The sequence below is a fragment of the Pteronotus mesoamericanus genome, unplaced genomic scaffold (assembly GCF_021234165.1).
Source record: "Pteronotus mesoamericanus isolate MK-2021 breed Mesoamerican mustached bat unplaced genomic scaffold, CSHL_Meso_final scaffold_533, whole genome shotgun sequence".
In the NCBI taxonomy this organism is placed as follows: domain Eukaryota; kingdom Metazoa; phylum Chordata; class Mammalia; order Chiroptera; family Mormoopidae; genus Pteronotus; species Pteronotus mesoamericanus.
Genome location: NW_026555320.1, coordinates 3,373,692 through 3,400,972, shown reverse-complemented (window position 1 = coordinate 3,400,972; position 27,281 = coordinate 3,373,692). Strand labels below are relative to the sequence as shown.

General features: G+C 57.2%; 1 protein-coding gene across 4 annotated transcripts; it reads right to left on the bottom strand.

The window, feature by feature from the left end:
• Positions 1 to 399: 399 nt before the first annotated feature.
• On the bottom strand, positions 400 to 26,571 carry DHX30 (DExH-box helicase 30). Of its 4 annotated transcripts, XM_054594779.1 has the most exons (22): positions 26,508 to 26,571; positions 24,573 to 24,667; positions 23,001 to 23,055; positions 18,579 to 18,674; positions 11,364 to 11,494; positions 10,639 to 10,749; positions 7,859 to 8,151; positions 7,277 to 7,397; positions 6,552 to 6,701; positions 4,687 to 4,839; positions 3,548 to 4,384; positions 3,237 to 3,312; positions 3,054 to 3,158; positions 2,659 to 2,834; positions 2,201 to 2,407; positions 2,022 to 2,103; positions 1,758 to 1,951; positions 1,485 to 1,644; positions 1,241 to 1,398; positions 1,045 to 1,148; positions 829 to 968; positions 400 to 726 (listed from the first exon to the last, which is right to left on the bottom strand). In XM_054594779.1, the coding sequence occupies exons 3-22, from the start codon at positions 23,026 to 23,028 to the stop codon at positions 473 to 475; spliced, it is 3,576 nt and encodes a 1,191-aa protein (XP_054450754.1). In that variant the 5' UTR covers positions 23,029 to 23,055; positions 24,573 to 24,667; positions 26,508 to 26,571; the 3' UTR covers positions 400 to 472. The 4 variants fall into 4 exon arrangements, with proteins under 4 accessions (XP_054450754.1, XP_054450756.1, XP_054450755.1 ...); XM_054594781.1 differs by lacking the exons at positions 23,001 to 23,055; positions 24,573 to 24,667; positions 26,508 to 26,571 and adding an exon at positions 17,281 to 17,309 and having other exon boundaries at positions 18,579 to 18,641; XM_054594780.1 differs by lacking the exons at positions 18,579 to 18,674; positions 23,001 to 23,055; positions 24,573 to 24,667; positions 26,508 to 26,571 and adding exons at positions 17,281 to 17,309; positions 18,092 to 18,157.
• Positions 26,572 to 27,281: the final 710 nt, after the last annotated feature.

Below are 27,281 nucleotides of genomic sequence, written 5' to 3'. Positions count from 1 at the left end.
TGGCACTTGGTCCCCGAGGGCCCTGGCTGCCATGGAACTTCCCCATCTGCTTGGGGTCAGGAGGTGGCAGCCAGACCAGACCACTGCCCCAGGGAGGGAGGCCCAGAACAGGCTGCTCAACACTTGCAGTCCCAGCCTGCAAGGACAGTGACTGCTGTGACAGACCACCCATAGTATGTCTCGGAGCAGCTGTGACAAAAGACTGAGCTGGCCCAATAGCACAAGCTGGTTAACAGCACTGGTGGCTCAAGCTCTTGAGAGGGTGGGTCCCAACCCTCTTCCCCTCCCTCTGAAGATCCTGGGCCGCAGCCTGAGCCCCAACGCTCTAGCGTCACTCTTCGGTCTGGGGGTCCAGGGTGCCGAGGCCCCAAGGGAGGAGCCCCCAGCGGATAGCGATGCTCACAAGGGATAAATAGAACTTTATTTTAAATAAACATTTGCACTCTGTACATAGCCCCAGCGGAGGCAGGGCTCAGTCGTCAGCGGACTTGCGCACGTCGAAGCTGCCACAGGGCCCACGCAGCAGCTCTGCCAACAAGGCCAGCAGCTGCCCGTGCTCCTGCTGCACCTCAAGGGGCAGTGCGGCCAGCTCGCTGCGCAGGCTCCGCTCCACCATGCGGCCCAGGGCCCGGCGCAGCTCCCTCAGCAGCCGCACGGTGCGTGAGTCTCCCTCCAACCTCAACAGGTCGCTGTCACTCAGTGAGATGGTGGCCCGGCGCCCATCATCTGGGGGAAGGGGAAAGGAGGGGAGCCCAGGTGAGCCAGGCCCCCGAGGATAGAAAAGCCTGTGTGGACGGCGAGTGGGGAGGGAGGTCTGCAGGTACCTACCACGGATATGGACGTCCCCGTCGGTCATTAGCAGCACAGCTAGTGGGTGCACCTGGGAGGAGTCCCGGACAAAGACGCTCCCGTTGGACTTGACGGCCATGAAATATGTCAGCCATCGGCTCCGTAGCCGTGTGGCCTCCCTGGGAATAAAGGGCTGGGTGAGGCCACCTTCCTGCCCCCTGCTAGCTGCCCCGCCCAGCCTGTCCTGTCCCCCACCTGTTAATGGTCGACTTGTGCAGCAAGATGTTGCCTGATTTGGTCCTGTACGTGACACTGTTGGGCTTGAACTTGCCCTGCCGGGTCACCTTGCCTTGCCTCACCTACAGGGGTGATGGAAAAGTTGGCTGGGCTAAGCCAGGAGCTGGGGGGTGCGGGAGGAGGCTGGGGCCCGGTCAGCCCCCCGAGGCAGCACCTGGATGAGGTTGGGGTAGAGACCCGCCATCAGCACGCCCTTCACCAGCTCTTCCTCCTCGCTGTACTCGTTGCACTGGGCCGAGGCCAGGGTGCAGTCCGAGGGCTTCCCCACCAGGAAGGCTTCGTAAATGTTCTCGGAGAACTGCTTGATGAGCCCTGGGGAGGCAAAGTCGGGTGACCCCGAAGCCCAGTGCAGGCGGGAGGGGGGGAGGGCTGAAGACCAGGCGGGGGGCCCCGCTCACCGTGGATGAAGCGCAGGCTGGGCGCGTAGAGCAGGTTCTCCTCCAGGTAGTTCTCTCGGGAGCTGCGGTCCTGCCAGCGCAGCACCTCCTCCCAGCCGGCCACAGCCCGCACGAAGGCCAGGTGGTCACTGCCGCTGTCCTGGCTCAACAGTGCCTTCACCTGGGAGGGGCAGAGTGTCACAGGGGAGGGGCTCCAAGAGGCCACCTCCGGACAGGAGCCGGTGAAGGGCTGCGAGGGAGCACCGGAGGGCCACGGGGAGGGACGGGTCTGACCTTGTCCACCTCCGCCCGGTTCTGCAGGCTGCTGCTGAAGGGATCCCGGGTGAGGCAGGACACGACCACTAGCAGCGGGTGCAGGCAACGGAAGATGGCTGCCAGCACGATGGCCTTGGCCAGCCGGGGGTCGGTGGAGATGTGGGCCAGGCGCTGTCCCAGGGTGGTCAGGTACTCCCGCTGGTCCAGCACCCCTGCAACAGCTCAGCTGTCAGGCCCAGCCTTGTCAGCCTCTCCGCAGCCCCGCCGGACCTGCCCACTCACCAATCTCCTGGAGCAAGATCACGGCCTCATCCACTGCCTTAATGTTTGGGCTGTCCACGGCCTTGGAGAGGAACTCCACCGCCTGCGGCAAGAACGAAGCAGAGCCCCGCCCCATGAGCCTGGGTCCTGCCCGCCACTCCTAAGGCCAGCCCGCCCACCGCTCCACGCCCTGGCCGCACCGTCTTCTCTGGCATGTGGATCTTGGCTTGCAGCACCAGGTTCTCAAGGGGCGTGCGCAGGATCTCTGGCACTTGAAATGGGACCATTTTCTCCAGACGGCTCCGCGGGAACAGGTGGTAGGCAAAGCCTGACTGGCAGCGGCCTGCCCGGCCCCGGCGCTGGATCACGTTGGCTCGTGACACCCACACTGTCTCCAGGCAGGACACCTGGGGGAGGGGGCCCGTGAGCAGCCACACGGATGCCACAGGCCTTTCCCCGTGCTTCCCCATGCCTGGTGGCCACCTCAATGAACCCTCGGCAGCTCCCCCTCCCCCAACAGGAACACCAAGATCCCCGAGTGTGGCCTTCTCCAGACACACACGGCAGGTCCCAGGCAGAGGGGGCCAGGACCGGGGCTGCCCCGGAACCTGGAGTTGCTCCCTGGGCGGGGGCTGGCAGGGCCAGGAGGCGGGGCCACCTTGGTCTTCAGGTCGTAGCGCTCCTCCTTGTGCAGCCCGCTGTCCACCACGTGCACGATGTCATTGATGGTGATGGAGGTCTCGGCGATGTTGGTGGCCAAGACTATCTTGCGCACGCCGACTGGTGGCTGCTGGAATATGGCCTTCTGGTCCATCATGGGGATGTTGGAGTGCACTGGTGGGCAGCAAGCACGCGCCGGTTATGGGCAAGGACTTTCACCTCATTTCCACGAACGTGAGGCCCAGGTCAATATGCCCAGGAGAGGGAGCAACGCCAGCAAGGAGTTCAGTCTGGTCAGAAACCCTGGACCTGTGAGTCCCAGCTGGGTCGCTCCCGAGGACGGAGGGCAGGAGAAGCACCAGGGGGCCATGAAGCCCGGCACGCGGCTCTCACCTGGCAGGATGAGGTACTTGCTCTCGTGCATGCCCAGGGCCTCCTGCAGGCGCTGCTGCACCCCTTTGATCTCCTGCCAGCCAGGCAGGAAGCAGAGGATCCCACCTGAAAGGGGTCCCGCAGGGTGAGCAGTTGCTCCTGGCACACGAGGTCGGGTGGGCACAGGGCGAGGGGAACACCCACCTGGCTCCCCGCGGGCATCAATGTGCAGAACCAGGTCGGTCACGAGGTCCAAGTCAAGTGCGCACTCATCCTCGGACTGGGGTGGGGAAGAGAGGCCACAGTCACAGCCCCAGAGCGAGGGGTTCAGTGAGGCCGAGGCACTGGATGTGTCACCCACAACCCTCACCACACCGCCACCGCAGAGGCCCCATCATCCTATTTCTTTGGAGAAAATGAATGCTGGGGACGGGTAACTCACCACAGGCCAAGCGACAGGGACAGGGAGGAAAGGCCGAGAGCCCGGGTGGGGTGAAATGGACACGTCCCCTCACCTCGTGGTGCCGGTGCCGGTGCGGGTACTGGTGCTTGCCCAGCTTGGCCAGGATGTCCTCCAAGTAGTGTTCCTTGACGGGGTACATGAAGCCAGGCACCTTGATGACAGGGCAGCCACCAAAGTAGCGGGAGAAGCGCTCATTGTCGCCCGTGGCGCTCATGAGCACCAGCCGCAGGGCCGGGTTGAGCCGCTGCAGGCCCTTGAGCAGAATCAGCAGGAAGTCTGTGTTCACGTCCCGCTCATGCACCTCGTCCACGATGACGTGGCTCACGCCCTCCAGGCTGGGGTTGCTCTGCAGCTTCCGCAGCAGGATGCCCACAGTGCAGAAGAGCAGGGCCCCGCCTCGGGCTGGCGGCTTGCTTTCCAGTCGCACCTGGAAGCCCACATTCCGGCGCAGGGTGGGGCCCAGTTCGTGGCTGACCCGCTGCGCCACGGACACGGCCGAGATGCGGCGTGGCTGGGTGATGATCACGTTGCAGCGGGCGCCGCGGCCCTCGGTCACATAGCGCTCCAGCAGCAGCTGGGGGATGCGTGTGGTCTTCCCACAGCCCGTGTCCCCAGAGATGACAACCACTGGGTGCTGCTCAATGGCGTTGAGGATGGTGTCCCGATGCGGGTCCACAGGGAGCTGGGGGGCTTCCTGCCAGATAGGCCCTCGCCGCCGCCACAGCTCTAGCAGGCTCTGGCTCAGACGCACCTCCTCTGCTTCTGACAGGGGCACGTAGGGCTTGCCTGTGATGGGGTCACTCAGGGGCCCTGAGTCCTTGCCCAAGGGCAAGATGTCATCACTCTGCAGCCGGAGCTCTGGGGAGATCCATGAATTGTCCACAGGGTACTGGGGGACAGGGGAGGCAAGCAAAATGGTCAAAGAAAAACACCTTCCTCCTCACTCACACCCAGCCCCTCTCCACGGGATTCCCTGGGTCACATGCTGTGGCCTAACCCTGGGGCAAATGACTCCAGTCCGTGACTGCCCAAGGGACACTCATGGGCAAGGTGGGCTGCTGGGGGCAAAGGTGCTCCCAGGCTCCATTCCCAGTGGGGAAAATGGGGAGTCACTAATGCCTGTAACAGGCAGAAGCATTTGGTCTGGAGAAGGCGGGCAGGTGGGGACAGGGGCGTGAAGGGTTCTCTTACATGGTTCAGGAAGGTCTCTATCTTGCGGAGGATGGGCTCAGGCACCTGGATGGTACATGGCCGGCGCTGGGTCTCACCCAGCTCGCGCAAGGAGGCCAGGTTGTACATGGCGTGGGTGAGTGGCTCATTGTTCCGGTCCACAAGCCCCAGGCTCTGCAGAGGGGACATGTACGGTGCAGTCTAGGCCCCTACCTGCCTGGGACTCGCCCAGGCAGGCTCAGGAGCTCCAGAGAGAGAGCATGCAGCACAACCCCTTTCTCAAGAGATTGGGGTTTCCGGCTGCTGTGACGCAGGAGGATGGAAAACTTACGAACCAGAAAAATGCATATCAAAAAAAAAAAAAAAAAGTAGTTAAAATTATTCAAGAAATACAAGACCTAACATGTCTGTGCAGAACGGCCTCACACCCACCCAGGGCGGGGGTCCTGCTGATAACCCTCTCGCTGAGCAGCTGGAGCCCTGGCAAGAGCCCAGTCTCACCTCCACGAGTTCCCGACGCGGGTCCATGAGATGGGCGAGCCAGGCCGACCGGCCCCAATGCGCCTCCCAGGCCCCCTCCGCCTTGGCCGCCTCACCAAATCCCCCGCACCTCCTGCCCGCCTGGCCTCCGTTCCGGGGGCCCCACCCTACAGCTGCCCATCAAACTGCTATTCATGCACCTTGACAAAATAAGCCACTCAAAGGGTAACTGCGTCCTAATTCCCCATGTGACCAGAAGCCACCTGACCAGAGAGAAAACACAGCACTCCCACACCTGGGGCAAGTGCACCAGCAGCCGTTCTTCCCTGCAGGCTTGTGATCCCATCCCGTGATGCCAGCAGCCCGCTCTCCGTCCAGAGCCCAGGTCAAACAGCCCCTCCTCCAAGAAGGCCACCCCCTCAGGGACCAACCCCTGGCCACCTGGCAGAGGTCCAGGCTTCTAGTCCCTGGATCATGGGAGGTGCCGACACGGCCTCCCCGAGAGGGAGAGGCTGCTGCCCTCCCAGGACTGCAGTCTGCCTGTGTCCCCTCTGCCCTGCGGCCAGCCCTCCTCCGCTCTCTGAGCGCAACTGCCACCTGGGAGCTGCTCCTCCCGGAGCCAGGACCCCAGCGGCGGTGAGGCCTCTGCTCACAGGGCGTGTCTGTCAAGCTGCTGTTCAGACCCCAACAGGCTCTCGATGAGCCCTAGTCCTGCTGCAGGCAACAGACCCCTTCCCTCCCCTGGCGCCACTTCCCAGCCCCGCGCTCGCTCTGTTCTCCGAGCGCTCGCTCTGTTCTCCGAGCTCTTGCTACCTCTCACCCTCAGCTGGGTCTAAAATGCGGTTCTCAGTGCAAAACACGCGCCAAACATGTACCTCACCGTTCAGAGTAAAGCGGGGCCTCTTTCCTGTCTTGTCCTGCAATGAAACCACTACTGACAGGGGTCTCAGGCAGCCATGACACTAACCCCGCTGCCGGGGCATCTGCTGACCTCAGAGCCCCTTCGAGGGGCTGCCAGCGGAGGCCGCACCGCCTCCGCCTTGACGCTGACTGCCCTTCCATCTTCGCAAGATGAATGTCTTGTTACTCATTTTGGCCACAAGGCCCAGACTTTCAAGATCTTTCGAGACACCGAGTCTGCCACTCAACACAGGCATCACTTCTCCAGCTTCACGCCACCCAGAACGACAAGAGTGTCGCCCGCCAGCTTCATCCGGAGGGACTGTGGGGAAGTCCTGACAGCAGCCACATGGCCTGACAAGGCTGGGACCCCAGGTACTTGAACGCCCAGGCCCAAGGCCTGGTTTGAGGGGGTTTTACTTCCTGGAAAAGGGGACCAATGTGCCAAGGGTCACAGGAAGCTACAAGGCATCTCACGTTCACACCAGGGACCCTCCTGGACTCACCTTCAGCTTCTTGCAGGCCAAGGCTGCCGCCTTATTCTCGGCCTCTGCTTTGCGGCGCCCTTTGGCAACAAAGGTCATGGGACAGGGCCAGAGCAGGGTGAGGGTGGCCAGCTTGGTCTTGGTGCCCACAGTGTGGAACTGCATGAGGTTCTGCAGGGAAGGCGGGGCAGACAGTTACAAAAAGGCAGAGACCACCACCGTCTGTGGCACCCCCAGAGTGCCAAGGACCCCCGGCCCGGGCCCCGCCCCCAGCGCAGCCCGGGAGGCGCGCCACCCTGCAGACGGGCAGCCCCTCGGCTCCTCTTCCTGTGCTGGGGCTTCCCGGCTGAGGACAGCACCTGGGCCTTGCTGCGCCCTGCTCTCTCCGTGCCTTCAAGGCAGCAGGCGTGCAGGCCACTGGGGGCTGAGTCTGAGGTGCGTGAAAGCCAGGCCCGACCTGGGGGGCTGCGAGGCCTTGGACCTAGAGAGCAGCCCGGCCCCCGAGGGCCCGCGGCCCGCAGCTGAGGTGAAACCCGTCCCTCGGCCGCCCTCCGCCACGCCCGAGTGTAGGGGCCTCCGGCCCTCCGCCCCAACCCTGCAGCCCGAGCTCCCCTGTGACTTCTCTTCTGTCCCTGCAGCTCCGCCCTCCCACCGCCTCGAGTTCCCCTCTGGCCTGGTCCTGGGGAAAACCAGACACAACACAGCCAGCCCTCCACCCACGCACGCTTCTAGGAGACCCCGCTCACCTTAGCTGTGGAGGACGAGGTTGCTATCTGAATCACCTTGGCCAGAAGGTTCTTGGGAAGCGGAAACTGGGTCAGAGCCCTGACAGCACTGTCATCGTCTGTCATTTCAAGGGAACCCCCCCTGAGAGGACCAAAAGTGTAGGTGAAAAAGCTCTCTCCCCGCCCAGGGCCGATTCCCCTCAGGCTCTGGGGGCACTGGGTGGCCGCAGTGGGCAGCCACGAGGCGCAAAGAGACGGCAGGCCGGGCGCCTCTGCTGGCCCGTGACCCTCTCAGACACCCAGCACAGCTGCCACTCCCTGAGCTCCGCCCCCCACCGGAGGGTGGGGCGCCCAGAGTGGTGGCTGGGCCTCTACAGGACCCAGGGGGCACTGGACGGGAGGGCCATGCTGACGAGGGGCCAAGGCCCAGCCACACAGTCCACGACCACGGCAGGTCCCCCCGAAGTGGGCAAGCGCGTCAGTGAACAGCGAGGCACAGAGGCGGCGGCCTGGGGGCAGGGCCCTCCCTTCTCAGAGGCGGCCCCCAGGGAACACCCCCACTGCCATGTCCGGGGGGCCGCCCGCCTCCCGCTCTGGCGGTACCTGAGAGGGGTGTGGGAGTCCTGCTGGGTCATGGACAGGAAGTCAGTAACGTCGATGGTCCCTTCTTCTAGCTCTTCCTCCTCGTATTCTTCCTCCTCTCGGCCCAGGGAGCGGGAGAGGCCCCCAGGAGCCCCTGGCCGGATGCCCTCGGGATTCAGCTGCCGCCAGGACGTGGGCGGCACGGTGGGCTCTGGGCGCCACCAGCTCTCAGCCGGAGAGCCGAAGCGGTCAGCCAGCACGCGGTATTTGGCTGCGTCGAACAGCTCATTCCGGGGACCCAGCAGACCCCAGCCCTGCGGGGAAAGGGGTGTCATAAGGGCCCATACCACCCTCAACCGCGGCCTGCCTGGACCTGCCCAGTGACGGCCACCTATCACCCTGCCTCAGCCGCCAGTCCAGAGCTGGCACACAGAGAGCAATAAACATCTAGCTTTGGCAGATGAAAATTACAAGGGGAATTCTTACACCTACTGGAAAAAAGGCAACAAACAAAACCCCCCAGAAGCCTCACGGAGCCCCAGAGACATTCACTAAGTGATCTAAGAAGCCTCAGTGATGATGGCAAATAGGACTTAGGACAGCTCTCCCTTCTGCCATGGGAGCCCTGTGCCCCACGGGAGGACACAGCAGACACAGCTCCCTAAAGCGATAAGGCATGTGAGGGGGCGCCAGATCCCCCGAACAGGATCAAAACCAGGGCGAAGAGAAGAATCTATGCTGGAAACGTATTCTAGAAATAACCTGCAACATTTTTTAAGGCCACTTATAAAAAGTATTTTAAAAGGTATTACAGCATCATCATTTTCTAGAGAGAACACCAAAGAAAACACCTGCTGAGCCCCTGGCACGTGCAAGGCGACTTGGCTGCCGCCCTGTGCACCGGCAGGACAGAAGCGCAGGCGATCGGGTCTAAGGAACAGAAGCGTAAGTGAGAAGCGAGAACGGGGCAGAGCACGCACAGAGCACAGGTTCGGGAAATTCGCGGCGCGAGCGGTAGTGACAGCGCAGGCAACACACGGAGGCGTCAAGCGAGTTCCTGGTGTTACGGCCGCGTGATGGGGCTGCAGGAGCCATTGTCCACGCACCCTCTATAGAGAAGCTTCAGACCCGGCTGACCCAAGCCAAGAGGTGGCTGCATCCTTCCTCCGAGGACTTTCTGAATAACCACCTGGCCTTACACCTTGGACCTGCGGCTGGAGCGCCCTGCTCCACCCTGGTCCCAGGCAAACCTCTCCCGCTCCAATAGCGGGCTCCAGTCAGGGTGTGGAGGCGCGCGCTCATGGCTGCCTCCCGCTGCCCGCGCCTCAGCCTCGCCCCGGCGTGAGGTCCCGCTCCATAAACGCGTCTGGCTGGGGGCAAGGGGAGCCGAAGAACTGCAGGTACAAGTGTTAGGGAACAAAAGGGCTGCGAAGTCCAGAATACATAGAGCACTACAACTCAGCACCACCACAAGCCAAACAACCTGAACAGGCAAAGGACTGACTAGACATTTCTCCAAAGGAGATAAATGAAGGACCACTAAGCACGGAAAGATGCCCAACACCATTAGTCATCAGGGAAACGCAAATCAGACCTTCAATGCAGTACCACCACATAGCTGTTAGGATGCCTACTAGTATAAAAAAGGAAAAATAAGTGTTGGTGAGGATGTGGAGAAACTGGAACCTTGTATGTTGTTGGTGAGAATGTGAAACGGTGCAGCCACTGTGAGCAGTATGGCGGTTTCTCAAAAAACTGAGAACTCCCGTATGACCCAGCAATTCCACCTGTGAGAATTAAACGCAGGGTCTTGAAGAGAAACGTGTATGTCCACATTCAAAGCGTCGTTATTCATAGCAGCCAAAAGGTGGAAGCAACACAAGTGTCCCCTGACGGATGAACGGACAGACAAGATTCCCCGTTCTACACCGTGGAGTGCCGCCCGGCCCACAGAGAGCACCCTGCCACGCCCCGCCACGCCGTGGATGAGCCCTGAAGATGTTATGCTAAGTGAAACAGGCCGGCCACTTAAAGACAAAAGCCGTATGATTCCACTTACATGAGTTACTTAGAGTAGTCAAATTCCCAGAAACCGAAAGCAGAAGGGTGGCTGTCAGGGGCTGGGGTGGGAGGTGGGGTCTTGTTGTTTAATGGGTGCAGTTTCCATTTTGCAAAGATGAAAAAAATTCAGGGGACTGGGTGCACAACGTGCCGTGCTTAGTACTACTGACCTGTTCACTTTAGAATGGTTAAGATGGGAAATTTTTAAGTTTTGTGTGTGTTACCACATTTAAACATACAAACAAAAAAAGGCTATGTGCACAGGCACAGGCGCAGAGAAATGGCAGAGGAGCGATGTGATCGTGACCTGAAGCTCACAGGCGGGGTTTAAAGTGCCTTCAAACATCCAGAGAGGGAAGAATTCATTTCTAAGCTAGACAGCATTGAAAGCAACCCACGGCCAACCACTGAGACGGGAGAGAAGCCAGCACTGTGCTTCCACTGGAAGTAAGAGAGGACTACCTGGCTACAAGGAGAACCCACATGGAATAGCGGGGGAAGAAGAACAAATCGAAGGGTAAGCATAGCCACAACGCTGTACACGGGGTCTTTTTCACACAGGGGCTCCTCTCGAAACCGCAGGAAGGCTAAACAGCAAGAAAGGAACCAAGAGATGGGAAGGTCTCAGCACAGCTGAGTGGTGGGACACCCCATCGACCTCTCCCTGAACGACCATCAGAGTGAGGGGCTAGAAGTTTCTCAGGAGGACATCTGTTTGGCTTTCGCTCGGGGAGGGTCACCTTGAACAGCTGGCAGGCCGCGGCAGCAGCCTGCCGCTCGGCGTCGATCTTCTTGCTGCCATAGCCTTCTACCTCCACACTCTTGGGCCACTTTATGTGGAGGGTGACTTTCTGGGGAAGAGAAGAGAGGGTCAGGACCCTTGCCTTCCACATGGCAAAGCGGCTGCAAATCACAGGGAGGCTCCAGAGCGCGCGGTGGGCCTCCTGGCGCGGGGCTGAGCGCAGGACCGCCCCGCCCGTCATTAACGCCAGGGAAGGCTCGACACTCCCGGCCTCAAGCCATTCGTCCCACCTCACGTGGTTTTGCTTCTTCAAAGTGCCATGTTCTGGCCAGAGGGCAAGGTGGAACCCATCTTTAACGTTAAAAATCTTCGTTCAGAATGGTCTGCCTGCCGCTTCGGTGGCTCCCAGGGCCTGCAGGACTCCAGAAGCGGGAATTCCATCATCAACCCTAACCCTCCGCCGTCCCGGCAAGTCGACGGGGGACCGAAACCAGCGTCGGGGCAGAGGCCTGCGTCGCAGCAGAGGCGAGCCCCTCGCCTCACCAGCCCTGTGTTCCCATTCCCTAATCCAGGCTCCTCCTGAAACCTAGCTTTGCTCTGAAATTGCCTCCTAACAGTTTTCAATTCAGAAATGGCCTCCCTGACAAAGAAATCAGAGGGAGAAACGGGCAGCCAGTCTCCGTCCTGAGTCGGGCTGACACTCCCCCGCCACCAGCGAGTTACCTTTTTCTTCGGTCCGTTTGTGTGCACGTAGACCAGTTTGTCTTTTGCATGTGAGATGCCAAGGGCTCTTCCAATCACACTGTTGAGAAGGTTTTTGGGCTGTGGGAATTCTTTTAATAGATCCCTAGAAGCTAAGAAAATAAGAATAAAAGTATTACAGCTTTTTTCTCGTAAAAAAAAGAAAGCATTACAGTTCTTTCTCTTTGAAAAAAAAAAATCCAGTGTGTGTATCAGGGTGATCCTGGGCTGGATACTGAGGATGGGGGGTCACAACCCCAACCACCCAGGAGCATCTCAGCACAGGAGGGAGAAACGGCTTCGGGGTCTACAAGGAAAACGGGGCTAGACCAGCTTGCACGACCATCGCCTGAAGGAGGAGGGCCAATGATGTACACGCCACAGAGGGAACTAGCCAGCATCCTCTTCCCACCCGAGCTCCTGATTTAACACGTCAGCTACAAGAGCCTCGACGGCATGAAACCCCTATTTTGATGTCTGGAAGATCTGGAAGAAGGCATGAAACAAAACAACGAAACAGAAGTCCACCACACACACAAAGTGGAGAGGAAGACAATGCCAGGCCCCGCCTAAAATAAAAAGGAGGACTGGCCACAGCGTTGGACAGCAGGCCCCAGCCCTCAGCTGTACCTCAGTTCCCTGCAGGAGGCCTCCCCAGAGTCAGGTTACGTGGAGGGACACTGACCAGGGACCTTTGGAGCTGAGACAAAGGCGTGAGCTACCCCTTCCTCACGTTCACTGGCAAAATGGAGGCAGGAGGTGTCAGACTCCATGAGAGACGCCTCACTTTTTTCACTTTTTTTACTTGGATTAATCCAAGGGCACACAGGAGTGAGATGTGCACCCGAGGCAGCTGGTGCCAGGTGCAGGGCTTAGCCAGACGTGAAGGCGGCTGCTGGGAGGGGCTATAAATGGCAGGGCCCCAAAGTGTGAGAGTAGCCCTTCAAAAAACCCACGGTCAGAGACTGGCGGTGGAGCTGGGAAGCCTTTTCATTCTCCACTCATGGTCTCTGGCATTATACTGAACTTTAAACCAGCTCCAAAAATGTGAACATACATACATGTGCACCTGCACAAATCGATCATAAATCACCTGAGGAGATTTTCACAGCACCAGACTGACACCCTGATCCCTACACATGCTTGAGAATGGTGGCAACTTGGGCGAAGGGCCTATACTTTGCAAAAGCTCCTCCAGGAGTTCAGAGGTAACCCTGCCGCCTGGGTTGAGACTGCTTCCTTGGGGCAGACTCCTGTATCACCTGGCCAAGAGCGGGGACCTGTCTGGCTCTGGCTCCCTCTAAAGGACAACTTGTAAAGCAACCACGAGGCAAGCAGTCAAGAACAGTACTTTCCGAATAGACTCAAAGGGGTTTGCTCCCCTAGAGCGACCCACCACCAAGGAGCCCCCTAGGCCCACGGGCATGCGCACAGCTGTGCACCGGTGCCCCCTCCGGCTGCACGGGGGTCCGACACCAGCTCTCTCCATCCATCCTCGATGGGCAGCGGTGCTCACGCCAGTTTCACTCCCTGAACTTACCCAGAGGCACAGCGCTGGGCTCCACTAGAGCAATCATTCTGCCTCTGTTGGGGATCCTGAATTCCCAGGTGTAGTTTGGGCTCTTTTCCATACCCGTAGGGTACGCTTACCCTTGATGCTCTAAGTCTAACCCTCGACCACCCATCCTGGTAGCAGGACATTTACCTGTTTTCTCCCACTACCTCAAGGTCCTGCACCTCCCCTGTTCTCGCCAGGTGCAGGCGCTGCAGTCCCAGAACCTCCGCGCTCGGGGTCCATTTGGGTCTATGCCACACTGAACTTTGCAACGGTAGGTCGCAGCCCGCCCGCGGATGGCGGTCTCGGCCACGATCGGAGAGGGAGCCCACCCCGCCAGACCCGACCCATGCCCGCATCCCTAGCTCTGCCATCCCCAAAAGTCAACTGCGCCGCGGCCCGGCCGCCCTCGCCACTACCCTCACCGTTCACCATGCGTCCATTTCCTTCCCCGGGCCCGCAGGTGGCCACCCCTGCCTCGGTCTCGGCCTCGGCAGCCTCCTTGGTGCGGTCGGGGTGCGCGCAGCCTGAGGACAAGCCGCGCGAGCGTCCCTGTCGCCCGATGGCCCGGGGACCGGGCGGCCGCAGACGGGGGGAAACGCCAGCGGCCAGCGCCATGAACCTCCTGGCGGCCGCCATCGCGCTCCGGCTGGCCCCCGCGGGCCTGGGTCAGTGCAGCTGGGCTGGAGCGGCCGCCAGGGCGCCCCCTGCCGGACGGGCGGACCCAGGGGGCGGAGCCGAGCCCGCCCCAGCCAGACGCCTGGCTCCCGCCTCTCGCAGCCCAAGGCCTCCCACTCCCAGACTCCAGTCTACTCGTGGGCCGGAGCTCGGACCCTGCCGAAATCCCTCCCACAGACTCGTCATCGGAATCTGCGGCTGGAAGAGGGAATGAGATTTTCCAGGAAACAGTGGAGGCCTCAGCTCAACATTCCCCCAAGAAAAAGAAACCTCTCCCGTGCCCTGGCCGATTGGCTTTCCCTCCAGGCCTCCGAATGTAAAAGAACTGCTCAACGAGGGCACACCCGTCTCACAGAATGGCTCGCAGAGTAAACCTGGGGAAGTACCTGGAGCCAGGACGGGAAGACCTCTTGGACATCATCAGACCACGCCTGTTCCCCAGGGCTGGAGCCAGAGGTGAAACCACCGGCCGGGCACTGTGCCCAAACCTGAGCTGGTGCAGCGAGAGTCCGAAGCTGCCCTCCCTCACTTGTTTGAAAGCCTGACGGGATTCTGTTTCCAAACTACTCTGCTGGGCTCCAGCCAGCCTCCTTGCCTCTCCTGCCTGGTCGGCACTGAGGAGCAGCGCTTGGGTTAGCTGTGAGTCAGGCTGAATGGATCCCCAGGCTGGCCAGTGACAAGCAAGGGGGCCTCGGTCTTGGAAGGTCTTGGCCAGAGGTTGCCAGTGGGGGTCAGCTGGCAGGGAAGGTTTTGTTTGTTGTTTTTTAGTTCTGGTTCTCACGCTGGTGACCCCCTGGAGAATTTATTAAAACACGGTCAGGAGCCACCCCCAGCTTCCTATTTATTAAGTCTGGGGTGGGGCCCAAGAATCTGCATTTTTAGCAAGTTCCCAACACTGGGAACTGCTGGCCTGTGGTAGGAACATGGGAGTATTAGCCCAAGCTAATACTTGGGCTTAGTCCCCACTCTACCACTCGCCAGCTGTGAACCTTTGGCAATGTCATCAGTTAGGAACATCAAGACGAACTTGCTTTACTCATTTGTCTTGCCTGTGGTCAGGGTAAAATGGGAGTATCTGGAGGGCAGCTTTGCAGAACGCTCTGTCAGAGATGCTGCCCTCTGAGGTCTGAGACGACAGGGGACAGGTCCCTTAGAGACAGACCCAGGGCAGGACGGGGCAGCTTCAACTCCGGCTCCTCCCACTCCCTCCTCAGTGGGATTTTACCAGGAAAGCAGCAAGACAAAAGGAAGCCTTGGCCGCAATGATCTGACCTCACGCGGGGACACCCCTCCCGTATCAAACCCCTACCCAGACCATTCGCATTGGCATGTCGAGACCCATGGGGCCTAACATGATTCTCCAATGGCTTTGAATTTAACCAAGCAGCATTTTCATTTGCCAAAAGAGGGGTCAACCACCCAACTTCAGCAGTTTTTAAGGGTTGTTAGCAGCCCAAATTCCCTCAAAAGAATCCACCTTACCAAGTCTGCTGGAGGCAGCAGGGGCTGAAGGCGAACTTTGAAAACTGTGGTGTCTGAGGGCTGAAGGAGACAACAGCCTAGGCAGGAAGACCCCCTCTGGAGAGCAGGGCCTGGCCCCCCACCCCCTGCCCCGCCAGTGCTGCAGGAAGCCCCTGGTGCAGCGCTCTGCTCGGACAGCCACCAGCAGCTACGGCAGAAACACTATGGTTTTGCAGATCTGCTTCCAAAGGGCCAAAGTGGAGGGGCTGGCCACGAGTCGTTAACCATTCAAGCTGGGCACCAGGCACATGGGGGTTCATTGTACTATTTTCTCTGTTTTAGGAAATGTTTCAAACAGATGTTTGAAATTTTATTTTTTTTAAAAAAGCATCAAACAACTAGTTGGTTCTCAGGGAGCTCCCTGTCCCCTTTTCCTGTTTCACTTACTTCATCTGGGTTCTACAGCAGGTGTCACCGTCAGCAAAGGTCTCACCTCTACAAACCTCACCGCCTCTTGTAAAATGAGGGCAACGTGCGGACCAGCTCTGGTTCTGTAATCTCCCACTTGCTCTACAGTAGGGGTTGCCTGGCTATGGCCTGTGGACCAAATCCGCCCACTGCCTGTTTTTATAAATAAAGTTTCATTGGAGCATAGCCATGCTCGTTTCTTTATGTATTATCCATTCCCACTGTCATGCTACAATAGCAGAGTTAAGTAGCTACAAGAGAAACCATGTGGCCCGCAAAGCCTAGAATATTTACTCTGACTGTCACAGAAAGTTTGCTGACTGCTGCTTTGGGACATTAAAGGAAGAGAGGATCGAGCATGTCCCCCTCCCTCTTTCCACCAACATTAAGCCTCGCCTCCATGCTCCACTCTCCGGGGAGCGAGCACTAGCACCTCTGCCTGTGAAAAAGAAGGGAAATACTGAATAAAGAAAGGTTACTGGCTCAGAGATCTTTCCATTCACTTCTGGATCAAGTGTACCGTCTGGTACTAAATGTGCTAGCAGCATGGAATCACGGTGTAAAGGTTCTGCTGAATACACAGGAGGAGGGTGTTTTAGGATCCTAAACTCTGGCGGCCCCAGGGAGAAAACAGCAGAAGGAAGCCCATGGCAGCACATTTCTGGAGGGCGAGTAGGAGGGACCCCGACACCGGAAGAAACCAGGGGTCTTGGCCAATGTCTACGGACTGACTCAGCCAGAGTTAGCTGTTCTCTGGATGGTCAAACTGGAATGACGAGGTCCCCTTGGTTGGCAACAAGAAAGGTGAGGGGGCGCCACAGGGGCCCCCGACCACCCGACCCATCCTCATGGCTTCCCCTTCACGTACGAGAGGCACAAGTTCCCTGGAGGTGAATCACCACACCAAGAGGAGGGGACACAGCTGTATGAGAGAGTGGACAGGAAAGACCAGTCCTGTGACACCCCAGGATCCTTCCAGGAGCATCAGCCATGTTGCTTTCTAGTGCTCGATGCCACCTTAGCTCGTGTGGCTTAGTGGACTGAGCCTGGCCTGCGCACCTCGTGCTCTATGTCTCGGATCCGGGTGGGTGGGGAACACTCGCAGGGGAGGCTTCAAGGTGCATTTTTTAGTTTATTCACCCTTTACCTTGGAAAGAGGCCTTGGTCAGAGGCTGAGAGTAGTGTGAGGGGTAGATTGGGAAAGAAGGGGATAGTTTTTTCCAATTCCAAATCTGACTCTGATGGGCACTGTAACCTATTCAAGTGGCCACGGTTTTCTGAGCGCAGTTTTCCTATTTGAACCAGAGAGAATGTCTCTGCCACATGCTTCCTCCTTAAGGGTAAAGGCATCGGCGAAGCCTCCAGGGAATCGGAAAACATGGCAGAAAGGCCCCACAGTCGCATGTGCACTAAGGGGTGTGCTGCTTCTGTGTCTGACTTAGGAGAGAGACAGAGACAGAGACAAAGACAGAGAGGGAAAAAGCAGAGATGCACACACCCACGGGCGCCTTCTGCAGGCGTGGCTGGGAGGAGACTATCGCAACTTGGGCCTGTGCTCCCGGGGGAGCCAGAGCGGCCAACGGGCGCCCCACAGGGAGCAGCTGCCCCGCCCAGGGCAGCAGCCTTCCCGGCTGCGTGTGCTCAGGGCGGCGCGGTCTACCCAGGCGGCCTGGTTAATCCCCACTAGCCAGCTTTAAGCTTAGCCAAAGCACATCTGACGCTCTCAGAGCCACTCACCTGCCATGTTGGAAATGTTAACGTTCAGCCTTTTGGAGTTACAGGGCATTTTAAGAAAGAAAAAAAAAAGGGCAATCAACTCTTGTTTTGGCAAAGGTAGGGGGCGGTGTTTCTTCACTACCTAAGTCGGATAGTGGGGGCGGGGGGCTGGGAGTCCTCACTTCTCTACTGCGTCCGTGGTGGGGGCCCCTGCAGCAGGAGGGCAGGGCATGTGCATGAGCGGCTCAGGGATGGGGGACAGGGCAGCCGCGCAGCCGCAGCAGCCGAGGGGCTGTGTGTTCCCCGTGCCCTTCCTGAGCGCTTGACCTTCAAAGCACTTTACAGACAGGGCCTAAAGGGGACATGCTGTCTCCACATGAGGCAACGGCTCCATGACCCGAAGTGGAGTTCTTCCACTAGGCAACGGGGAGGCTGCGGACAGGCAGCTGAAGGGCAGGGAAGGGAAGCAGCGGGGACGAGGGAGGCGCCCCAGGCGCTGGTCTTGGCAGACCCAGAAAGGAGCTGGGCCGGCCGGCAGGTAAGTAGATGCTCGCAGACAGAGTGCTTCCCTGGGTCCTACTGCTGGGCCTGTCCCTGGGCATCAGGGGCACCTGAGGAGAGCTGTCACCTGTCTGGGGGCTCTGACATTCTCCCCAATCAAAAGGAGAACCTGCCTTGCCAAAGGGACTGATTTTCATGTCAGTAAAGTGCTTTGAGGGACTGGGGAAGCGATTTGCCAGACAGCCCCAAGGCCTCCAAGATGGAGGGCCCTGGGCCCAGTGGGGTTCTCTGGTCTGGCCCTGCTGCGAGTACCCAGCCCTTTCTAAGCCACCTGAGCCAGGGACTGCCGAGAAGAGCCATGGCCTCCAGATTCTCCGTCCTGGTGCTCAACATCCAGACGGAGTCTAAGTTCATTCTGGTCACACAAGGAGGCCCGATGGAACAGTGGGGTCCAGGGATGTCCAACCCGCGGCCCGCAAGCCGCATGCAGCCCAGGATGACTATGAATGCAGCCCAACACAAAATCATAAATTTACTTAAAACCTTTTTTTTTGCTCATCAGTTTTCATGTGTTTGTGTATATAATGTGCGGCCCAAGACAACAACTCCTCTTCCAGTGTGGCCCAGAGACGCTGAAAGGTTGGACACCCCTGGAAGCCATGAGGCCACGTGTGGCGATGTAGCCCAGACCTTTCCAGATGATCTCACCCCGGCTGCTCACCAACCCCGGGCCCCTCACTCGTTTCCCCTGCTGCTCGCCTCCGCCCAGACCCCGGACGGAGCTGGAGCTGGCGTTGGAGGCCCGGCTCCCCTCTTACCTCGAGAGATGGTCCCTCCAGGGGCAGGGTTGACGCACATGGGCGGAAGGCGGGGCGGGGGAAGTTTGCACTGACGCTGCCTGTGCTGGGCCCGATCTGGGGAAAGAGAGAGGGCGTCAGAGTGGCCAGCTCCCACCCCTCAGTCTTGGACCCCGGGCAGCAGGGTTGCCGGATGGTGTCTGGAGCCAGCCTCGGGTTTCGAGAAAGTGTCACCAATGCCGCGCTGGGAGAAGGCAACTGTGTTTTGCAGATGCGGCAGTGCTAGCCTTGCAGAGATCCCTCCTTGGCTCTCAAAAAAGCCCTGGAGCTCCCCGTTCCCTCAGCCACCTCCTACGAGTTTAACGCCCATCCCATGTACTTCTCTCCAGTCTGGAATTGTGACGACACAGGACAACAGCCGAAAACCAAAACACCACGGGACCAGGTAAATCCTCGGTTCTTCTCCGTATCTGTCCCCCACTATGGTAGCCGTCCTGAATCTGCGTGGGTCCTCCACACAGCCACAGCAGCCACCAGATCGCGAGCCGCCTTTCCCTCTAGGAACTGGGCGCAAGAGGCCGGCTGACCTGACCGCTGGGGCTCTGACGGCCCGGACCAGGTGCACACTCAGCAGCCTCCTCCCTCCTACCAGCTGGTGGTCTGCCCTTCCAAATACCTCCCTTCATTTGGAGATTAATTCTACTTAGCAAGAGAACTTTAGAGTACACTTTAAGAAGTTCCAAATATTTGATACGCTAAAATTAAGACCCCCTGCTGAGCCTTCTACAGGTTCAGAAGGGTTGGAGGTCGTTAAAATCCCCTAAATGGTGAGAATATTGGAGACGCACTGGTCTGGGGCACACAGGCAGGGGAAGAGCAGGAACCCACTAGCCTGCACCCCTGGGTAACAGCCTGTTCTGCTACCAGGATGCCCATTTCTATAACGCAAATTAGCTCCTCTCCTGTTGGTCCATAGGGGGACGCCATCAGCAAAACACAAGAACCCTTGGTTCAAGGGGAATTTTTCTAAGGCAAGGGTTTGCAAAAGCTGGAGAAGAACTACAATTTTCAGCAGGAGACACAAAAGCCCTTTCAGCCACATTTTTCAAAACTTAGAGTGTCTGTAGGGAATCGAGGTGGGAGATACAGGGCTGATCGATGTGTAACTTTCTCAACGTTTCAGTCTTTTTACAATTTTTCAAAGTAACACTGGGGAAAGGGGCACGTCCTCACCCTCAGGTCCCCGTCTCCCATGCGCCCGGGGTGCCACTCCTCAGGGACGCAGCCCCGTGGGCTCGGAGCTCTGCCTCCACCCGCAGCCTGGGAAACGCCTGCGCTGCTCTCCTTGCCCTTCGGGTACTTTCTGCACTTTCAGGGCCATGGAGCTGGCTGCCCGGTGGCCCCCGCCCCGCCCCAGGCCCCACCGATCCTTTTCATCCTACTGGTCGTAAGTTGCAAGTTGCAGTTGTGGCGCCTAAGCTCTATTTTCCCCATAGGCCCCCGCTTACGACACGACAGAGTGTGAGTTTGCAGAAAACACGGAGTGTCGCGGCAGAGGGCCCATCGGGTCCCCCTGGACAAAGTGCCTAGGATCATGGTTTATCTTGGAACAAATTTAGCTCTGCCTGAGGCTAAGGTTGGAAATGACCAGCTCGACCTCTCTGTTCCTGTTGGAAGAGGGTCCTTATTCACCTCCAGGGACACTAGGTTAGAAAAAGGAGAAGGAATGATCTGATGATTAACGATGATCTCATTAAGCACCTTCAGTAAACAGGCCCGAGTTGTCACAATCCCAAAACAACGTCGCTGAGCCTCCTCTGACCACTGTGGGTCTGGTGTTCTTCAGTCTTCTGCTGCCTGTAGAAGACTCGCTTGCTCTTTGTGGCCTGATTCTGATGCCGGCAAAGACAGTAACAGGTCACTTTCCAGGGACATAAGCGTTCTAGTCGGGAGGTGTTGGCAGCTCAGAGAAATTACATAATAGGAAAGACACTTGCCAAAGGGAATCGCTATTGGCCACCACCATAGGAGCCATCACACGGTCCATCCCACGGAGCCTGTACCCAGAAGCGTCTCTGAAACTCAGCTGTCTCCGCCCCAGGGTCCCACGTGCAGCAGATGCTCAGTCACACGGCCACCCAGCATTGCTTGCTGAGGCCAGGCTGTCGCTCTCCAGCAAAGCATCAGCTATAGTCTGCTCCCAGAATAAATCCAACTGCTCCCATTTATCAAGGACCTGCCAACCCAGGACCAGGGGCTGGAGGCCGACCACAGCCAAGAGCTTCTCCTCCATCATCTCTAACCTTCAATGCGCATCTGAAGATAGGGGCTGGGAAACAGGATCAGATAAGTTAACACCTTTCTGGTGGGGACCAGGGGGGAACTCCAGCCAGTCTGACTCGGGAGCCCCAAGGCTCACACCACATTACACTTCTCAAGGTTTGCGACACCCTACGGAGCTCATATTCCCATCTTGAGGAACAGAGAAATAGTCCTAAGAGAAAAGAACAGTCCTATGTAACTGTGCCACGAGGCCACACATGGCGAGGCCATGCTGCAAACCTCAGGGGATGTCAGCATTCAGAAGACAGGGGGCGTTCAGCCTTTCAGTCAGGTAACCCCGAAAAGACGGTTTTTCCTGAAGCAAAGTATTCAAGGCAGTGACTCTTTCCGATTAATGGTTTTCCCTGAGACCCCCAAGCAGAAAATGGTTGTTGTAAGAACACAGTTACCTGTGTGGAAAGCAAGGCCCCAAACGAGATTGTTCGAAGCCACTTAATTACTAACATGGGTTGCGAGTTTCCCGGGTGGCAAGCCCTGTTCTAAGCTCTTCACATGTATCTGCTCACCGGATCCTGGGAACAACCCTGTGACATGGCCCGCTTGCATCACGAGGAAATGGAGGCAGAGTCAGTGGCAACAGAACAGGCGTCTGGGTCCGGAGCCTTTGCTCAGTGCGGCTGCGCTGCCTCCCGCTAAAGTGAGTGCTAACGATGTCCCCCTGAGAGGAAGCCTCTCAAACAAATCAACTCCCAGCCTGGAAAGGAGAATCACAAATTCTACAAAGGAATTTGTCCCAAATTCTCTCATCTGGTACCATCTCCCTGTCACGCCAGAGTTAAAAAACACAGGATGAAGGAGGACCGTGACTTTATTAGGCCTCTGTCTCTACAAAATCCGTGCTCCTAAGTCAGGGACGCTCCCACCAGAGAGAGTCTGCTTCTCTTTAACTTCTACAATGTGGACAACAGAGCCCACTGATTAGTAGGTAGACAAGGCAATTAAGTGTACTCAGTTTCCAGCTCAAAATGTGCTGTCCACACTAATCTCAAGTTCAGTGTTTCCTTTTTCAGACCGTTAACCCACAAGGCCAGGGTGATAGAGATGAATTTTTTCATGGAACATGAAAACAGACAGGGTGGCTGAAGACAGACAATGAGGCATGAAGAGGCTGCTCATTCAGCCTCTTCAGGAGGATGGCTGGACCCTCCTCCTGGCCCCCTTCAATGGTTACACAGGGCACCACCTGGCCGAGGTTTCCCAGGCCTCTAGGAACATATCTTGGAGAGCAGGCACAGATGCGCGGATCTCTTTTTAACTGGCAGTTATGGAAGGCCTCTTACGGTTCTGATTTATTTGTAAAATATGCTCAGACAGGAGCCGCACCATCAGCTTCCACACAGGCAACAGGCCTTCTATTCTTTATTCCCTTAAAGGAGAAAACTCATGCGACTGTCTAGGACATATGAAGCCCTTGGGGATCTGGCCCTAGAGGTCCTCACCAAGTACGCTGCTTCCTGTAAGCAGCTCTTGAAGATGACCTAGAGCCCCACCGCACTCAATTCTGCCATTGCTGATACAACCCTCTCATCCCATCCGCTGCTGGGCACCAGTTGCAAGACTTGCCACAGCTTCTATGACCAGTAATGTCACAGTGACTCAATCCACCCCCACCAGCGTTTACTGAGGCCTACCTACTACGAGCAGCATGCTGTGCCCGGCACTGTGGATGATGTAAAGGATGCACAATAGGCCCTGGCTGCAGGGAGCTTCCAATCTAGTGGTGCAATATTTAATTCAGACTAGACTAGGCACAAGAAAGTACAGGTATGGTGCTGAGGAAGAGAAGAGAGAGATTGCATTTGTTCACGGAGGAAAGAGCATAAAATATGGGCCCGGGAAACCGGAAGGATTTCACTAAGTGGTGGATACATGTAAGAAGGCAGTCCGGAGGGCGGGCAGCAAATGCACACCAAGGCCTAGGCAAGGGAAGGCATGGGCCACGAGCACGTGCACGAAGAGGGCTGAGGAAGAGCTCTGGGAAGAGGCGATCCAAGGACTCTGCGCCTAAGAGAGGCTTTCATGGTCTTCGGGGCCGCCCGGCAGGGGAGGAAGGGCACCGGGAGGAACGGCACGGGGGTACAAGCATGGTGACGTTCTTACCTTTTCTGAATGAGTCCAGGCTGAACATCTCTGGCCAGGAAGGAAAGCTGGAACCCTAAAAAGGACGGCCAAGAGGCAATGGTTAATATTCCTGCTGTAGGAAGCCATGGAGAAGGCTTCAGGGGCATGGTGCTGCCCAGAGGGTGAGAAAAATGAAGCCCTTCGCTCCAGGGCCTCTGCTGCTGCCCCCCATCTTAAGGACGGAAGGGTCGCCTGCACCCCAGGGTAATCACGACTTAGTTTCTTTCTAATTGGGGGCTTTTTTCTTGTCTCTGTCCCGAATGTCCTGGACCCTGCTTAACAGAAGCAATGCATTTCATCATGACAGGCATAGGTTTTCCTCTTTGTAAGAAATACTCGCAGCTTTCCTGGGACTTCCAGCAAGGAGTGAAGTTCTACGCGGACCCCTTTCTCGTGTGGCATCAGGAAACGGGACTGGTGACTACTTTAAGGACAAACTGGTTTACTGGGCTTTCATAAAACCTAGAAACGGGACGTGACTCACAGTATCAAAGAGTGACTGCGTAGTAATTCAACATAAAAAGCTCTTCATGGAGAAGTCTCTATGAGGTGACTGATGTTAAGTTAAAAGTTCAACTGTTGGCAAAAAATTTTGTTTAGATGTTTTCAGGAATGCAGTATCCTTGGGTTGGCGCACTAACACTACGCAGCCTCGGTTTCAAAACCTTTGCACAATGCTTCAGCAAGTCAGGTTAACATCTCCATTCCCAGGAGTCTAATGGGGCCTACACTCCTGCTCCTAACTGCTGCTCCCTCTTTTCTCAAATGCTGGAGCTGCAGGCAGGCGGCGGGAGGAGTGGAGGGCTGATGAGGTCCACCACAGGTCTGCCCTGAGGGCCTCCTGTCCCCCAGAGATGCCAGAAATTTCGGCCGATAGGATAGGGTGGATCAGAGAGAAAACTTCAATACAATATGAACAATGATTCAATCTTCTTTCAGAAATTACATTCCATAGATTCTATCCAAAATAAAAGGGGGGGGGGATGTGATTTAAGATTCTAATTTTAAAGAAAACCTGGATATTGTAAAACCTGAAACATCTACATGATTCTTTAAGAAACAGTACTTTTTTGCTAAGAAATTTAATTTGCTGGTGAACACATTCTTGGTTTTGTTTTTTAAAAGTCCCGATCTTCTGCACGCCAACACTAACTCATTCACGAGGCTATCTATTCCTGTATCAGTCTAAAAAAATACAGTATGATATTCATGATAGGCTCTTTAAGAGATATTTTACAGAACTCTAGAACATTTCACAGAGAGCGAAAAGAACGCTGCCCTCCTTGTTAGAAAACGAGAGTTGCTCTTCAATAATTTAGATCAACAAAATGATATGATGTCAAGTTTTCTTGCATAATGAACTACTACTTAACTCCAGGTAGAGTCACTATGGGATGCTTCAAAGATAGACAGCTTCCATAACGACTAATTAAAAAACGATACCACTCTTCTAAGACGGTCACAAATGCATACCATACATGCCTTTTGCTTTACAGTGTGGCTGAGCATGAGATCCCACAATGCTTTGTGTGCGTGGCTACAGCAGCTTACCTTACAAGAGCAGAGGAAGTCTCAGATTTTGTAGGCTTTTGAACTGGAGCTGAGTTCTCTCCTTGCTACTCCTCATCACGAGGCTGGGCCTCCTCCTGGGAAGTACAATGCTGGGTCACTAAAGACAGGGCCCCCTCGGGGAAAGAAAGTTGCTCCAGATCACTGAAATTCATTTACTAACTGACAACAAGGATAAGTCTCGTTAGTGGCATGAAACATGCGCGCTGGACACACTGGCCTCACTCACTTCAGGACCTGCCGTGACCCACTCTAGACCCATTGAACTGTGAGCTGGCCTCCATCAGCACCTGTAAGATACCAAGGCAGAGAGCGCCGTAGAGGGGTTTGGAGTTCTGAAAGCATTTCCTCCAAGCCCAGAGCACAGTCCGCCACAGTTCTGAGTTCTCCCTTCAGGACAGGTTCATCTTATCTAAAGCAGGTAAAGCAGCTTTCCAGTTTGGGAAAATAACAACTAGATGTTGAACATCGTTTTCACTTCTACAGATGTTATCTCACTTAATCTATGCAACTACCCACTGAGATAGGAATTCTTTCCCAGAGGTTACACAGCTTGCCTAAGATCCCACAGCTGCCTCAGGGCGGAATGTAAATCTGTAGTTAAGGACTGAGCTCCAAAGCTTTCCTGGCTTATACTATACTACTTCTCCAATTCCCATGATATCATGCTGTGGCCTAGATGTTCCATGGGTGCATCTTTGAAATAACAAATTTGATGGTAACATCTTCAAAAGTTGAAGGGGCAAGAAGTGTCCAACTGATAAACTTTGGGCTACAGCTACATAAGTTAAAACACATGGAGAGTAAATATCTTTTGGAGGTAAAGGGATACCTGACACAGCTCGGGGGAAAAAAACCCAACAAAATGCAGCAAATGATGTATTTGCTGTGCCTTAAACAGCTACAAAAATAAAGAGCACTATCCTAAATCCTCAAAACTATATCAAGAAGAGTCCTCTCTCTTGGAAACTCCAAAACTCCAAGCTGTAAGTGTAAATTACAAGATGTGGTCAACACCCACAATGACAGTGGGATTGCTGCCTTCCAAGAAACTGCAAAGGAAACCATAGCACGATGTCTCATTTCACTCTGGCCAGTAAGTTGCAACCAAAACCGGGTTGAGAGTCTGCAAGTGGCCATCTGCGGTCCACCTGCTACAGTGTATGCCAAGCCCCTGTGGACTGGGGGTGCAAAGTGGGACAACCTCTGTCTTGCAAAGTCACAATTAAGGTGATGGATGCTGCTACAAGAGGACTAGCTAGACAGCTGGCTGACGCCATGCTCCTGGCTAGGGGGTTCTGAGGACCCCTGGTACTCCAGTTCGCTGCAAACAAAGAACCCAACATGCATGAGGTCTTCCCCTGCGAAATGGGACAAGGCACCACCAGCAAACAAAGAACACCTCACCCCTTGGCCTCCCCCAGCGACAAGGTCGGTGCAAAAGGGGGCAAATCAGGGGGGGCAGATTGCACCAGGCCTCCCTTTGGACGAACGGTCCAGGCCGCACGGGGGGCAGACAAAGGTCCCAGGGCACTCCAGAAGCTTTCTCCAGGCCCTGCCTCGGGAAACGGAGCATCCCCAGAGGCGGAGGCGTCGTTGCGCCAATGAAGCGGCCTCTCCCGCGGCCCCCGCGGAGCCCCTGGCTACCAAGCCGGCCCCAGCGGACCTGTCTGGCCCCCGCCCCCGCCCCGGCTCCATGGCAACGGCAGGCCGAGGCCTGGCTGCCCACGGCTCGGCCCAGCCGGCTTCCCGGGCAGGCCTAGGATGCCCGGCCTGCTCCTCGGGCCCGCCCGCTTCTCCGCCCCACTCTCCACCAAGCCAGCGGTCGGACTCGGACCCCTCCTCGCGCCGATCACCCCCAGCCGCGGCAACCTCCTCAAGGGGGCACGAAAGGGGAAAATAAAAAGCCCAATTCACCTGTTGTTACAGATGTGAAACAAGCCTCGGTGCACCGCGCATGAGCCGCGGCCCCCCCAACCACGGTCGAACTACAACTCCCACCAGCGGTGGCGCGGCCACTTCCGGGTTCTGGGGCGGAAGTCCCGCCGTCCACTCCAGCTTTCCACGCCCCTCGCCCCTGACTCCACCTCCCGCGCTCGACCCCGCGTCTCAGCGGATCTCGAGCGGGTACCCTTCTGGGGTTCGCAGTGGTCGTCTGAAGCTCACCCCAGAGAGCGGCCAACCCGTGGCGTTGCCCCGGTGCCGGGCCCAATGGGGGACGCCGGGAGGGCCCAGGCGGGACTTCCGGCAGAGTTGCGAAGGCGTGGGCGCGCGGGCGGCTCTGGGGTCGCCGGGGGCTGCGCACGGCCGCGCCTCTCGCTGCGCCTCAGCGTCTGGCAGAGTGAGAGCGGGTGGAGGCCTTGGCCCCGCGCCGCCCGGTGCGCGTGAGGAAACAGGCCGGCTCACGGCTGAGCGGGGAACGAAATCTAGCTCGGGCTCCGGGCTTCCATCCGCCTTCCCCGCCACAGCTCGTGGCCACGCCTCTTCTCCGGTCCATCTTCCCTCCGAGCTTCTGTTTCTTTAGGGAGGTGAGAACTTCTGCCTCAAGAGATTGTTAGGTGGATGAAATCAACGTGATGGCACGTCGTGCGTTGACAACGCTAGGGAAAGGACTAGGTGGCACTTGCTGGTCGCGGGGAGACTGCGGGTCAGAGTGCTGCTGGGCGGGCCTGGAGGTCCCGCCCCTGTCCG